Source organism: Coffea arabica, chromosome 4e (genome assembly GCF_036785885.1).
Source record: "Coffea arabica cultivar ET-39 chromosome 4e, Coffea Arabica ET-39 HiFi, whole genome shotgun sequence".
Taxonomy (NCBI): Eukaryota; Viridiplantae; Streptophyta; class Magnoliopsida; order Gentianales; family Rubiaceae; genus Coffea; species Coffea arabica.
Genome location: NC_092317.1, coordinates 40,304,034 through 40,316,501, shown reverse-complemented (window position 1 = coordinate 40,316,501; position 12,468 = coordinate 40,304,034). Strand labels below are relative to the sequence as shown.

The window sequence follows — 12,468 nt, the reverse complement described above, 5'->3', positions numbered from 1 at the left end:
ATGTTTTGAAGGTGTTCATATGGCTGAACAGAAAACAACCAAAATCGCAGCAGCAGCAAATCCAAATCCGATTCTGATTCCAGGTCCAGCTTGCCAATTTCAGTTTTGCTGACCTAAAGCCAATTGGAAAACCGTTATTTGGGAAGTTTAATCCTTGTTTCATTGGAAGCAGAGGTTAGCTTCCAATTTTCATCAGGTGTTCCAGCTTGCTTCTTAATCTTGTAGCTACCAATCCAAGCTGTCGGGTAAAGCTTTTCTTGATTTTCTTGATTCGTTTGCTATTGTTTCATTAAGTCCCTATTCTTACTTTAATTCTAGAATATTTCCAGTGGTTTTTAGAGTCTTAGAGGTCAGTTTTGAGTCATAATTCGTCCAAGTCAGTCGTGTCTTGCTTCCATAAAAATTGCTACAATCTTACTTGATTCAAGTTACTAAGTTGTTTGATGGTAGAGGAATCTAATTTCTTCAACGAGTTGGTCAAGTGACCTTGAAAACTTAATTGGTGAGATCATTAGAGTGTTAAACACTTGAGTGATATATGAGGGTTTGAGTTTAAATATGCTAAGAGCACAAGTTCAAATATCATATGCACCAATCCAAAAGAGTTTTAAGGAGCCCATGCCCCAATCCAAGAGAGTTTTTGGTTAGGTATCAAACCAAAATAGCAAGTTATGGACCTTTGGACCGTTAATTATTTTTTTTCATTTAGGCTCTTTTGTGTTTTCTATTTTAGGTGCCTTTTGGATCTAATAATTATCACCTAAGGTTTTGTATTCTCTCTTTTATACTCTCTTTCTGTCATAATAAATCTGTTACCCCATCGGCCGTGAATGAAGGTCAATTTGGCTAAACCATATAAAATTCTGTATCTTTCTATTTATTTTATTTGCTTTATTATTGTCTTTATTGGGTTGCCAAAAACCCCTATTATTTTAGTTGACTAATTTTCTTGGACCTGGCCTAACAAAAGTATTACAAATCAGGTATACTGACAAAGACCAGCTTTTGAAAGCGCTTCGCAACTTTGAGAACTGCGCCTTCTACTTCTCAATATCACTTGAACAATAGTGCTCCAATTTTGAATAGGGATAATTTTAGAAACCTCCTTTGAGGTTTCTAACAATTTCAATTGCTTCTACTAACACTAACCTCCTCTATAGTGTCTTTTTGGGGTAAAATTACTCATATATCCTAAGATATTATGTCTTATTAGAAATTAACATCTGCCAATTAAGTAATTAGGGTACTAATTAATTGTTAGCAACTAATTAACAAAAATAGCTGTTGGGAATTTTTTTTAATGATGAACAGTAATCTGCAATCACAAAAACAAAATAGTGCCAATTGATGTACCAAATATTTGTTCACTCTCAGAAATTAATACACTAACCAGTAATTTGTCTAGATTTTTTATACTCTAAAAAATATTCATAGTTGCCTTGCAATTACACTTACAATATTTGTTCTTGATGCCAAAGGATGTAGTTGAATTTTATGATTTTCTCTTGTAGTTTGATAGGGCCATAGTTTCTACATCTATATTTCACTTTCAACTTGTAAAATTCACACAAATCACTATTTTTCCACCTCAAATTTTGCTGTTTCAAGTGAAAGTGATATCCATCTTAATGTTTCTTGTTGTCTTTATATGCAAAATGGTAACGACCTAAAAAAATAGTCGTAATCCAGTGCACTAGCCATTGGTCCAACTTTGTATAGAAAGTCAATTGTTACTTTTTTTTTGGTTCTTCGCTATTTGCAATTACATTCCCTCACTTGTATTAATATGTTTCTCTTTCCTTTATAATACAACTTGTACATATGTATAAAGGGCATTTGTGAAATGAAAGTTTTATTTCTCTTCTCAAATTACTTTTTTAATGGCACTTTTTTCTGATTTGGACTAATTTTATTACTAAAATCTTAACTTCAGGGGAAGTTAGTGTAATTTTACCAACCTCAAAGGAGGTTAGTGAAATTGTTGAAAACCTCAAGGGAGGTTTCTGAAATTATCCCTTTTGAATAAGAGGTTGTATTTTAGGCAACTCGAGCAAGTGGTTGTCCAATTTCCTACATTTTAACAGAGCCGAGGCAAGCTACATCAAACAGTAGCAAATAATCCATGAAAGCAAAAATTTACATAATCCGAACCATACCCAAATCACCCGGGAAATCCTTAGCTACTAAACACTTATCATGACAAATATATAATAATTCACTTAAAAAATTCAGGGAATTCCAAATATCATAATACCATGGCTCCATATTCTGAGAAATTGTGGATAAAAATTGGTTAATTTCTTAAAATATTGTTAAAAAATATTCACACAATTGTGGCTGACAGAAGCCTTTTTTGTTATATGCCAGCACGGCAGGTAAAAATGTCTTTTTTAATTATAAAACCGCTGCCACAATTGCATGCTCGTAATTCCTCCAATTATAAATACTTTTGGCAAATTATACTACTTTACCAATGCCTACTTCCTCCCTCTTCAATTCATTTTTCCTGCATTTACATAGGTTACTTGACAAGCAAAACAACTTAAGCATGTCGAAGCCAAAATCCTTAGAAGCAATGTCATCAAATGTCCTCCTCTTTCTGGGGATCAATAAATATTAATATAACTAGTAATTGAACCCTTTTTTTCTTGATAATTTTACGTGAAATTTTTGGTACATAATAAATTTTTCACTCACCTCCAAGAAAACTCAAGGGAATACTTGAAAATTTTTTAGTAGATTTGATTCTGACTGAAATGCTACTACTATGTATTACTAACCAAGCGAAAATAGTTTGCGGCCGTGGCCCTAAACATGGACTTCATATTCAATAAACCACTTCATGATTATAAAATGGAAACAAAATAAAATGGAGTTCTCAGAAATTTTTCATATCTACATTGTATTTTGAATTGAATAGAAAAAAGAAATTTCATTTTAATAGAGCACAATCCGTATTAAATTTAAATTGGACTTTTGTTTGAAATAACGCAGAAATAAAAGGAGGTTTCTATTTAAATTTAAATTGCACTTTTATTATTGAAATTTGTAAGGGATACAAATGGAAGGAAATTTATAATACATTCCTAGAAAAAAATTTGCCACTTAAAACTTAAACTTTAAACTTATTAAGTTCTAGAAATTTGTAGAGAATATCAAAATAAAAAATGATTTAAATTGTACTATTATTATGATATTACATTTGTGAAGTTTCTAATATAAATATAATGGGATTTGTATTTATTAGGAAGTATAGATATTCATATACCCCTTCTCTTTTATTCTATTGCCGTTCCTTTTATGGGGAGGGGGAAACACAAAACGGGTTGTGCTCTATTAAAATAGAAATTTTCTACTTTATACTCAATTTAAAAAAAATGGAGATATGAAATTTTTTTTGAGAATTCAATTTTCTTTTGTTTTCATTTTATAATTATGAAGTGGTTTATCAAAGACAAAGCCCATGTTCAAGGCCACGTAGGGCTGTCAACAGGTTGGGTTTGGACTCGAACCCGACTCGGATCTAGTAATTTTTTCTGAATATGGGTTCAGAAATAATTCCGGTACCCAGATCCAGAACCGTACCCGTTATTCTAACAAAAAAGTAAATCGGATACGAAATATAGGATTCCGACTTTTTTCTGATCTGGACCCGAATAATACATTAATAATTATAAAATATAAATATTTCTAAATATATTCTTTTACTAAATTAACCAAAGTATTCTTTTACTAAATTAACCAAATTATCTGTATCTCAGATGAAGCATCTAAGAAATTAGGATTTGGAAGAGGCAAACTTGTTTGACCAGAAATGTATGCATCACAAGTTGCATATAAGTGTTTTTTGCTAAATATCCTGGGATCATGTTGGGCCTTTTTTGCTAACATGGATAAAAGAAAATGTATGATACATGTTGAGCCTTTTCTTTCCAAGTAGACATAAATCCGACTCGAGATCTGTGAGACCCGGTTTCGAAATCTTAAGCACAAGATCCGTCGGGTATATGAGTCGGGTCTGGATCTAGTACATTAAAACGGGTTCGAGTCCGGAATTTTCAATTCCAATCCGAACTCGATCCATTGATAGGCCTAAGGCCACGACCACAAACTTTTTCCGCTTGGTTAGTAATACTTAGCACTAGTATATCTCGGTTAGAATTAAATCTGCTAAAAAATTTTTAAGTATCACCTTGAGTTTTCTTGGAGGTAGATTAAAAAATTTGTGTGGATCGAGTTTTTCGTGTAAAATTGTCAAGAAAAAAAGGGTTCAATTACTGGTTACATTATTATTTAAAATGGTAAAGTGGTATACTTTGCCAAAAATATTTACAATAGGAGGAAGAATGTTAATGCGCCCAAATTCAGTCAATGCGGCCTTGTAAATTAAAAAAAAATTAATACATCCCACCGTGATAACCAAGCATGGAAGGATGTTAGAATTTTTTTCTACTACTGCCGTGCTGAAGCGTTTTATGATTAAAAAAATATTTTGCCTACCATATTGATTCAGCATAGCAGGTATATAATAAAAAAAGGCCCTTGTCAGAGCCACAATGGTGCGGATTTTTTTTTCCCAACAATAATTTGAGGAATTAGCGATAAAAATTGTACCAATACATACCTTATTCAGCAAATATGTGGCAAAACTCAATCTCAATGATACTTTCAGCCTATTTGTCAAATCATCCGAATCCAAATCAAGAAACTTAATTAGCTTTCCTAGTATTTAATTTTGATTTAGAAAACTAACCCAACCAAAAAGTGGACCAAATGCTATTTTCTAAATTACAAGTTGCAATAATATTCAACTAAAAGCACAAGAAATTGCTCACCTTAGTTCCAATTGAAAGCCATACCAATGCCAAAACTAAAGCTTTTAACGAGTCGAATACTTGGTGTTCAGACTCTATTCACATATTACATGAATTGGATTCAAGCTCGGTTCAAATATGAATGAATTACACATATTATTCGATTTCAATTCATTTATTTGTATAAATATTTGAATTCAAACTCGAGATTGACTCGTTAAACTATACAAACTGAATTCGAGCTCGAGCTTAAATTTGATTCTGAAGATGATTTACTTATATTTTTAGTAAATAATACATTATTTACAATAATTTTAACTATATTTATTGATTTTTAAAAATAAATGATGCTAATTTATGTATAATTACTTTTTTAGTAAAATATATTATATATATTTAATAATATTAAACGTATTTATATCTATAATTATATTTATGTTTATAATTATATATGTACTCACGAACTATTTGAATTATTCGAATAGTTCACGAACATATTCGTGTTCGTCTCGATTATTAAACAAATCTAACATTGTGTTTGAACTTGATTCATTTATTAAGCGATTGAGCTTTTTACGTATTCGAATGCAAATATGATCGCAAACAATTCGACTCGTTAAAAGCTCTAACCAAAACATCCATTGATTGCTTTTCAACAGCCAAAATTTATAACCCAAGGCAACTAAAAAGTTTGCGCTTGGTAATGGAAAAAGTAGGAGTTTCCTATATCATGAAGTAATGGCTTAGACGTGGGGTGACGGAGCTATTACCATTCAATACAAGATTCAACTAAGAGCAGGGACGGAGCCAGAAATTTATTTTTGGGGGGGCTGAAGTGTATTAAAAATTTTTTTTTGTGACGAAATAAATATATTTAATAAGTAAAATTTAGAATCAATAATTATAAAAATAATAAAAACATATAATTATACATACCCAAAAATTTGTTATTGATTAACACTTGAAGTATTGGTAGTTGTTGCACTCGAATAACGAAGAGGAGGCAATTGCATTCTGCGAGTCTTCATCCGTTGAAAACGTTGCAATATTTGCTCATTTTCAATTGTTGCAAAAATATCCTTCTCGATGTATACAACCAGACAGTCATTCATCCACTCGTCTCCCATTTTGTTGCGCAAATCAGTCTTGACAATATTCATTGCAGAAAATACTCTTTCAACAGAAGCAGTCGCAACTGGTAGAACTAATGCCAACTGGATCAGACGATAAACCAATGGAAAAACTGTATTTTTACCAGTTTTAACCATTTGTTGAGCAAGACTTCCCAAATCTCCAACTTCTGAAAATTGAGGATCGCGTTGCACATTATAAATATAATTTCGAAGTTGAGACTCAAGATATAAATAATCGTTACTTGAGAAGTCTTCAGGATATAAATCAGCAAGACGGAGTAGTTTCTGCACATTGAATTGAGAGAAAGAACTTTTTGGATCAAGACATGCTATGCAACTAAGCAATTCCGTGCTAACTTCCGAGAAACGATTATTCATCTCTTGTATAATTAAATCAACAACCTGACATCACAACAATAATAAAATTAATAACTAAGAAAATCTGTTAACAAGTAACAAATGTAATGAAATAATAATTTCAAAAATAATACCTCACAAAAAATTTCCACGCGATAATGATGAAAATTAGTGATGGTTTGACCTCTGCGACTGCGCCTGGCATTGCCACGGATTGCTATACTGTCTTCCATATCAATCACAGGAATCATATTCAACTCACAAAAATTGTTGACTTCATCTAAAATTATTTGCCATCCCTCTTCCCTAAAGTCTTGCAATTGAGATTTCATAGTATCAATCAAACTCATGGCTTGGACAATATTTTGATCCCTTTGTTGCAAAACAAGTGACAAGTCATTTGTGATTCCCAATAAATACTTCATCAGGTGCAATGCAAAAACAAACTCATAATCATTCATTCTATCAATCAAACCCCTGGCCATACCTCTATTGTCAGAAGTGGAGGCATCATCTTGTATATTTCCCAATATTCCAATCACCGAAGCCCACATAGAGGATAGACGAAGTAATGTTAGATAGTGTGATCCCCAACGAGTATCCCCTGGTCTTGCTAAACTAGTTTCTTGATTTTTGCCTTTTCCACTAATAATATCTCCACTGTCTAAAAGTGTAACAATCTTATCATGTTCTATTTGTCTTAATTGATCTCTCCTTTTACATGATACTCCAGTTAAATTGACAATCATAGAGACATAGACAAAGAATTCACTGACAATGATATTTCCCTTAGCAACAGCAACAATAACTAACTGGAGTTGGTGAGCAAAACAGTGAATATACATCGCATAGGGATTTTCTTGTAATATAAGGGCCTTCAAACCATTGAACTCACCTCGCATATTTGAAGCTCCATCATATCCTTGACCTCTCAATTTGGATAATGATAATCCGTGTTGCGCGAATAAAGAATCAATTGCATCTTTCAAACAAAGAGATGTGGTGTCAGACACATGTACAATTGCAAGGAAACGTTCAATCACACGCCCTTCTTTGTTCACATATCTCAAAATAACTCCCATTTGCTCTTTCACTGAACTGTCTCGAGACTCATCAACTATTAGGGAAAAATAATTATCTCCAATATCATTGATTATAACACTTGTGATCTCTGAGGCACAAGCATGTGCCAGCTCTTTTTGAATCATTGGAGAAGTTAGTTGATTATTTGCAGGAGCATTTTGATTTACAACCTCAAAAATCTCAGTATTTCGCTGGCTATACCACTCAAACAATTCAAGAAAATTGCCTCTATTTGAAGAACTAGTTGACTCATCATTTCCACGAAAAGCCAATCCTTGCTTCAAAAGAAAGCGGGTCACATCCAGAGCAGCAGTTAAACGGGTGCGATATGCAATATCTATTTCGCGCCCACAAGATCGTAGCACATTTGACACACTATGCCTTTGATCTTGAAAACTTTCAAACTGTATTCTAGCATCATTATGGCAACTATTCACAGCTCCAATATGTTCATTAAATCTTTCCATTGCCTTTTTCCAATTATTGAATCCCGTTTTTGTAAAGGCATCCTCTGCATATCGACCTCCCTTATTTTGTGTTTTGAAAAGAAAGCACCAAAAGCAAAACGCCGCATCTTTCGATATGCTATACTCTAACCATACAAACTTTTGATACCAACTATCTTGGAAACTTCTATGTTGTTTACCAAATGATGTTTTTGGATACATATGGCCAATCGGTTGGCAAGGTCCCCTAGTCAAATACTCTCTTCGGACATGGTCTCGAAGAGAAATATCAAATTTCTCAACTGATTTTCGTAATCCCGGATCACTAACAATATCATTTAAATTCAATTCCACACAAGATTGATTTTGAACTGGTTCACTAATATTAGGCTCATTTGAAGATTCACCACTACGGACTCGTTTAGGTTTAAAGAATCTCTCCATTTTCTGTCACAATTAAATAATTGTGGTTAAATTCAATAAAATTATGCAATTCAATAATCAATTAATTTAAAATTCATATAAATAATTCTTTAATTTAATAATAAATTCATATTACTTATATTTCTCAATTTATAAAATTCATTATATAAAATTATCAAAAAGTTAAAATAAGGTACAACTAAATACCCATATAATTTCTAATTCAATCTCATAAAATTTTGAATTTATATTTACATTCAAAATTTCTAATTCACATAATTAATTCTTAAAATTTCAAATATAAAACTAACAAAATTTTAAAAACTAAATACAACCTAAAATCTATACAATTTCTAAACTAATTTCCAATTTAAATTTAATATCATTAAATTTTTTAATGTAATCTTTCAATTCTTAAATTACATTAACATAAACTAAATAAAAATTAATCTTAATCAAATTAATATCAAGATACTCAAAATTCAAAAATAATTTAAACATATAATTAACAAAAATATAAAGATGAATATTGTAATTTAAACCAAAAAACTAACCTAAAAGATTTATGTGAATGGAATGGTGGAGAGTTGGAGTCTTGGAGCCTTGAATTGAAGGCTTGAAGCAGGATGGTAGAATCTCAACTGAAGCTTCTTGGAGTTCTTGGAGCCTGGCGTGAGTGGCGTCTTCTTCTTGGAGTTGGAGACTTGGAGTCTTCGTGAGTGGCTTCGGTGTTTGGCCTTTGGCCTTTGGCATTGGCGGCGTGCTTTTGCATCAGATGAAGCCTTAGGGCTTCATCTGATGTATTTTTTTTTTCCCTCATTATACAAAACGACGTCGTTCCACTAAAAGTGAAACGACGTCGTTTTGTATTTAGAGGGCAAAAAAAAAATTCAACATAAATTGGGTCATCTTCTTCCTCGGACCTCAGCAGTCAGCAGACTCAGCAGTCAGCACGGCAGGCTGGCAGCGGCTTTCCAGGCCCAGCTCTTCTTCACTTCCTCTGCAGCATTCATGGAGGCATGGAGCCATGGAGGATGGTAGATCTGGATCACCGTGGGGGGACTGGGCTGGGCTGGGCTGGCCGCCGGAATCCCCTATATGGCTATATATAGGGGATTTTCCGGCGGCTTGGGGGGGGCTTAAGCCCCCACCAGCCCCCCCTTAAATCCGTGCCTGACTAAGAGTACTAATCCCCGCGACTCTGCTTTTGGTTGTATCTTGTGGGGTTAATTTAAGTGTTATTGATGAACTTCTTGTCAAAAACAAATGCTGTTATACGCTTCTATTATTTTACCTCAAATTCTAAACCTAAGAAGTCGGAAAGGGCACAAAGGGAAATTCAGTAGCAATTGTAGTAGCACTTAATCTACAGCTAATTTATCACCAAACGCAACCTGAAAGGCTATTTTACCTCTGAAGAGTCACAAGGAAAAAGGTCAGCACTCCAATTCCAACTCCCTTTTATACAGTATAAGGAAGCCAGTGGCTAATAATGCTAGCAAAGTTATTAAATCCGGCTCGGAGAGGAACCCGGTGAAAGAGGTGGGTCAATGGGTTACTGGTTCAACTAGTGGGTGAGTGGTCCAACCGGTGGGTCACTAAATATATTTAAATATTATGTCTCATAATTTTTTATGCGATAATAAATATTCAGTTAGTCTAATTTATTATAGAATCATTAATTCTTATAAGAATTAAGAACCTAAATTTAATTAGTAATCTACCAAATTCAAGTATAAAATTTTATCTAAGTGTAATTATCTAGTTTATTTATGAATTTTAAGTGCAAAAGTTTATTAAGAATAACATTTGCTTTTAAAAGGAATTGTGAAATATGTTATTTTTTAGGGTTACTCACATTTTATCCCCTTAAGGAATACCCCATTTCTCAGTTTACCCTCTAATCTTTAATTTTGCTCACTTAACCCCCTTTAGGACAAAATTGCCCTTGCATTATTTTGACTTTTCATTTACCTTGTTTTCCTTTCTTTTATTTCTTTTTCTCTTTCTTCTTTATTTAATTCTTCCTTTTTCCCACAAAAATCTTCACCTTAATGATGGAAATTAAAAAAGAGGAATTGCCGAGATCTATCTTCTCCTTAAATGATTAAAAAAAATATTCAAATCACTTTCCTAAAATACAATTTTTTTAGCTTTTCAATTCTTTTAATTGTGGGTTTTCCTCTTTCCTTTCTAGTTTCTCATTTTATTCCCAAGAAAATATCTTAAGATAAAATTGTGACCTAATTAATAATCATCAATTGAAATTTGTGACACGTGGCATCATACAAAAAATCAAAATTAGTTTTTGATACCTTTTAAACCTTTACCCAGAAATATGCAATTACAAACTCAAAACAAAAATTTTTGTTGAAATGGAATTTCTATTGGGAAGGATGAAAGAGAGAAGAAAGAGAAAAAGAAATAAAAGAAAGGAAAACAATTTCATCTTATGATATTTTCTTGAGAATAAAATAAGAAACTAGAAAGGAAAGAGGAAAACCCAAAATTAAAATAATTGAAAGGCTAAAAAAATTGTATTTTAAGAAAGTGATTTGAATACTTTTTTAATCATTTAAGGAGAAGATAGATCTCTGCAATTCCTCTTTTTTAATTTCAATCATTAAGGTGAAGATTTTTGTGGGAAAGAGGAAGAATTAAATAAAGAAGAAAGAGAAAAAGAAATAAAAGAAAGGAAAACAAGGTAAATGAAAAGTCAAAATAATGCAAGGGCAATTTTGTCCTAAAGGGGGTTAAGTGAGTAAAATTAAAGGTTAGGAGATAAACTGAAAAATGGGGTTTCTTTTAGGGGATAAAATGTGATTAACCCTATTTTTTAAGTCAATTTCATAATTTATAGAGTTTGGGGAATAATAAAATGTTATTAAAAGATTCCAAATAAATTTTGTTTTGAAGAAATAAAATAAGAATAAAAGTCTAATATATAGTAGAAGAAGGACAAGATAACAACATATGGGTAGTTGGTCCAGTGGTGATTGTATTCTATCAACATACCTAACATTTGGTGTTCGAATCTCCATTCTAGCATTCACATATAATTTTTCCATGTGGATCGGGTTCCTCATAAAACCGGCCGGATCAACGGATTCACCGGTTGAACCGTCGATCTGTTGAAAAGTCAACGGGTTCAATGTAAAAACGATCTTATTGATAACTCGGTCCAGTTCAATTGCCGGTTCACTGAGTTGACCGGTTGAACTGTCGAGTTGGGCTGAATTTAATAACTATGAATGCTAGCGATTTTGAGAACGGAATATTTTCATGTCTAATTTTTGAGGAGAAAATCGAGTTGATACCTGAAAATATTTTCATGTCTAATTATTTTCATGTCTGGGAAGGCTTCTAAAATTATCCCAAGTTTTTCTAATAAGATTGAAGAAAAAATAATTTTTTTAAATAAAAGTATAAATGGACAACTTAAGTGTTCAATTCATTGGAGACACTTCTCATAGTTCATTAACAAAATTTCTTAACCAAGATCACGTGTTATTCATCAATCCTTAAATTTCTTTTCTTTTTGGGATAATTTTAGAAACCTCCCCTAAAGTTTTTAATAATTGCAAGAGCCTCTCTTAAAATTTTAAATATTACACTCAGCTCCCTTCTGATGTAAACATACGTAAATAACTCTTTCATACTTGTTAGACCCATTTATAGGAAAAAAATCAAATGAGAATAGTGCATCAACTGCAACCATCTATCCTTTTTCCCCATTCATTTAAAATCTTAACTTCCATCCTAAAAAACTTCATTCCAACCATCAGTCTTTCATTTTCATCCTAATTTATACAACTTTTAATTATCATCATTCACCAACTGCAACTTCATGATCTCTTTTTCTTCTTGAATGAATCCCAAATTTTCTACCTTTTTCTTGTGGGTTAACAAAATAGTTTCTTCTACTATCTAATTCATATATGAACTCTTCCTCTTCACTTTTTCATTAAAAAAAAATAAAGAGCAACAGTTGCATGACAATCATGAGAAAAAATAAGGGAAAAATGATGATACAAATATGAAGAACTTCACCCATATCAATTTGATATTGAGACCATTAATAATATAAGCAAAGTTACTTGGCACTAAACCTACATTTGGCCACTTGGGAAGAACTTCTAGAGTAACAGTTTTTTTTTTTTTTAATTAAGAGAAGGGTACTATAGGGTATTCAAAGGTAATTTTGGCAGGTAT

At 32.3% G+C, this 12,468-nt stretch overlaps 1 protein-coding gene across 1 annotated transcript; it reads right to left on the bottom strand.

The window, feature by feature from the left end:
• Window positions 1–5,616: 5,616 nt before the first annotated feature.
• On the bottom strand, window positions 5,617–8,980 carry LOC113742078 (uncharacterized). Its single transcript, XM_027269781.2, has 3 exons — window positions 8,811–8,980; window positions 6,439–7,286; window positions 5,617–6,349 (listed from the first exon to the last, which is right to left on the bottom strand). Exons 2-3 carry the CDS (start codon window positions 7,204–7,206, stop codon window positions 5,762–5,764), a joined length of 1,356 nt encoding a protein of 451 aa, XP_027125582.2. The 5' UTR covers window positions 7,207–7,286; window positions 8,811–8,980; the 3' UTR covers window positions 5,617–5,761.
• Window positions 8,981–12,468: the final 3,488 nt, after the last annotated feature.